Here is a 4,131-nt window from a genome sequence, read left to right on the forward strand (position 1 = left end):
TACATAGTATCTCCTGTTTCTGTATATTTTAAGCCTAGATTTTTTTTAAGATTTAACATTTTCTTTGAATTAGGTAACCATTTCTTTTATCTTGCCTTTAATTCCTGACATCCTCTATTTATTGTCTTGTAATCTATTGGTGAGGCCTAGTTCTGAGGAATTTGTTTGACTTCCTAAATTTTTATTTTCCAGTTTCTTTTTCTTTAATTTTGGATTTTCTTCTGGGTATTCCACCTCTATTTTCATATTATGAACTCTTTCCATTATTTTATTCAACTCTTACTTTGTATTTTCTTGGTCTTAATTAAGCTATTTTTGTATCATATTTAAGGTCCTTCAACACTTCAATAATTGCCTTTTTGAAGCTCTTGTCTTATGCTTCTGCTATATGGTACATTTCTCAGTGTCTACTATACTAAGCTTACTATGTTCTGGTGGAGACATTGTTTTGGCTGTTCACATTTGTGATTTTGTACATCCAGAGTTGTTATGTTGAGGTGTTTCTTGGCATTGACCTATGATGTATGTTTAATTGATTCTCTGTTCTTTGGTTGCTGTCCTTTCTGGATCACAGGCAGATATGGGTGCTGTGAGTTCCCTAGCAGAATTTGTTTCTGCTATTTGGTGGGTGGCAGAAAAGAATGAAGATGGCCTAGGAGAATGGTCAGAGAGAGTTGAGAAAGAGCTGGGTGAATCTGTTCTTCTACAAGATGTTGAGTCTTGAGGGGGGTTTGAGGTGTGGTAGGGAGAAGGGTTCCTTCAAGAAGGCTGCAGTAGGAAAAACAGTCAGTCTACAGAGACAAGAATTAAAGTTCTAGGGGTACCATGAGTTTGCACCAAGAAGTGAATTTCCCAGTCAGTGGAGGTGGAGTGAGAGGAGGGGCTCTTACAAGAGTCCTGATATATTACTAAGAGTCTGGACAGTGTTTTTGAGAACAGAAAACTTAGTGAGAGTCTCCTATATGGGGGTCATCTCAGTATAGTGCTGTGGATCCCTAGCAGAAAAGTGTCTCTGGGGAAAGCAGCTGACACAAAGAAATGGAGATAGGCTAGGAAGGAAGTCTGTGAGGGTTGGCAGGAAAGTAAGGAAATATTTTCCTAATTGCAACATGGATTTGTATTTAGACAAATAATTATTTGTTTAACAGAGTGACTATGAAATGCAAACAGGACCATGCATGCCATTTACAAATTACCACAAAAGCAGTGATTGAAAGCTCATCTGTTTTGAACTTTGCATATGAAGGAATGAATGAATGTACATTGTTAATTCTGCATGTACAATTCTACATGTAGAGTATAAATTGCTTTGGAAGCTTTCACAGTTTGGTGGAGGAGTTACAATTACTTTCTGAAAATATTTGTTCCCAGAGGAAGAGTATAGTTCAGTTGTGTATGTATCTCCATGCTCAATATAATTGCAGTACCTATACTATGCATAGTGAGAACTCTTTATAAGGTAGACAGTAGGGTGTGAGAAAGCAGAAACTCCCATTTCCTTCAGAACCTACACTTGAGCTTTGTGGAGACCTTCATAGAAGTAAACTTTTAATTTCATCTTAATAATACACTATAATGTGAATGAAGGACTCAGAAATCTAATGAATTACTAACTGGCAAGAGAGTTGCAAGTTTTCCTGACCTGATCAAGTAAGAAGATACTGTAGTGATGAAGGGAGAGGCTTGTATTACAATATTTATTGACTTTTTCAGTGACATATTATAAGGAAAACAGAAAAAGTCCAATTAGTCCAATTCACAGGGATCAGATGAATACTTTGATAAAGAAAGAACAGCAATGTTAAGAGCAGCAAACACAAGATGGAAAAAGCATTAAGGATTGGGGTCAGGTGATGTAACTCAAAATCCCTTAGGCCTTAGATTCTCTAAAGAATCAGATTGAAGCAGGTGGTGAATGACTGACAGGATGAAATGAAAGTTATTGATAGGGACAAAATACAGCATTATAGAATTTTGTGGATACATTGTTCACCACATTTATATATTTCCTTGCCCAGTGTCAGCTGTTTACTTTTTCTCTATTTATGGGTGCAACATCTAATTTCTATTAGGATAGTCTGGGCAAACTTTACTAAAATAAGAGATCTTCTTACTTAGCGTTGTGTGCAGTAGGACATCTGGCATCTACCAGCGACCTTTTTGAAGGCAGCCTTCACATCCTTGTTTCTTAAACTATAGATTAGTGGGTTCAGCATGGGAATGATAACAGTATAGAAGACAGACACAATTTTGTCTTCTTCCAGGGATTTTCTTGAACCACTCCGTATATACATGAAGATGAGGGTCCCAAATAAAAGAGACACAGCAGTGAGGTGGGAGGCACATGTTGAAAAAGTCTTGACTCTTCCACCTGAAGACTTCATCCTTATGACAGCCTTGACAATGAGCAAGTAGGAAATGAGTATGACCAAGGCATTAGCCAAAATTACAAAATTCCCAAAGAAGACAATGATAATCTCAGCATTTGTTGTATCACTACAAGCCAGCTTCAGCAGGGGTGGAAGGTCACAAAAGAAGAAATTGATCTGATTATTCTTACAGAAGGAGAGGGAGAAGGTACATGTGGTACGCAGGATGGCCCCAGACACTCCACAGACATAGGCTCCCACTACCAAACTCCAACATCTTCTTGGGCTCATAGCCACAGTGTAGAGCAGTGGGTTGCTAATGGCAACATAGCGATCATAGGCCATCACAGAGAGTAGGAAACACTCTGTCCCTGCACAAATGGTGAAGAAGAAGAACTGGGTAGCACAGTGACCATAGGAGATGATTGTTTTGCCTGGAGCCAGTGTGGCCAGGATCTGAGGGGTGATGACTGATGTGTAGCAGGCATCCAACACAGAGAGGTGGCTCAGGAAGAAGTACATTGGTGTGTGAAGTTGAACATCTACCTGGATGAGAAGGACAATGCCCATGTTCCCCAGGATGGTGACAATATAGAAGCTAAGAAATACCAGAAAGAGGGGCAGCTCCCATTTGGGGTGGTCAGGAAAGCCCATTAGAATGAATTCAGTTACTGTGGTGAGATTATTCTTGGCCATGGATTCAATGTTGACACTTTGTTTGTCAGAAGGTAAGAGTGAATTGTTAAAAAAAAAAAAAAAAAACAGAACTGAAGGATATTCTTTTTCTTTGTGATGAAAGTTAAGTTTGTAATCTCTTGATATTTACAAAGCTTATTTTCAGAAGTACTGGACCTTAATTTTATAGAACAGATTTTTGTCTTTAAAACTTCCCTTTCTGATCAATTTTTGTGTAAATTTGAATTTTTCTGTAAAGATAAGAGGCACATGCTTCTCAGGTTTGAAAAAGACCAAGACAGCTATTAGATGAACTTCTGGTTTACATATGAACCTCCAACTACCAACAATTCAACATATTATTTCTCTTTGGACATGGATTCTGTTACTTCTTAGAATTTGTGGACTGACCTTAGTTTTGGCTCTCTAGACAATTATAACAGCTTAACAATCTTTTCTATAATCCTTCCTGAAGCATGGAAATAAAGAGCTTGCTCTTTGTGATGACTAATCCCTTATAGCAGACATTCATAAATTTTTCTTATAATTTGACTACTCAGCAAGACAAAATGTTCCATTCAGATAGTACTAATAACTAAAAGTTATTTTTCATTTTACCTCAGTCTTTACTACTCCAGATCAGAAGGCATCATCTTTAATATATTACTTCATTTTTTCAGTATTTGTTACATCATAATTACTAATACATTCAAAATTGTAGTCATATGATCTTTTACTTCAGGTTCTTTGGTAAAGTTATCTAACTCCTTTCTGCCTCAATTCTTTTTGATGGTAACTTACTTAGCATACAAAACAATTGGTTTTATTATTGAATACATATGTCATATATATGTGTATATATGTATATGCATGTCATGGTATTTTCTTATTTTCATGCTCCCCCTACACTTCCCATGTTTTTCTTTTCTCTTTATTCATTCAAATCTTCAAATAGTCTCTATCCATCCTTTCATGGCAGCACCTCCCCACACACACTTTTAGAGTTTTCATATTCAAGAAAATACATTTGTCTTTTACCACATTGTTTCTTCCTTCCCCATATCTCCTATCTACTCTCCCATTGTCT

The 4,131-nt window shown here is 37.0% G+C and overlaps 1 protein-coding gene across 1 annotated transcript; it reads right to left on the reverse strand.

Annotated features, from left to right (window-relative positions):
• Positions 1–2,114: 2,114 nt before the first annotated feature.
• LOC100764398 (olfactory receptor 9I1) lies at positions 2,115–3,065 on the reverse strand. Its single transcript, XM_027406775.2, has one exon. It carries the CDS (start codon positions 3,063–3,065, stop codon positions 2,115–2,117), a length of 951 nt encoding a protein of 316 aa, XP_027262576.1.
• Positions 3,066–4,131: the final 1,066 nt, after the last annotated feature.

The sequence above is a fragment of the Cricetulus griseus genome, chromosome 3 (assembly GCF_003668045.3).
Source record: "Cricetulus griseus strain 17A/GY chromosome 3, alternate assembly CriGri-PICRH-1.0, whole genome shotgun sequence".
Lineage (NCBI taxonomy): Eukaryota > Metazoa > Chordata > Mammalia > Rodentia > Cricetidae > Cricetulus > Cricetulus griseus.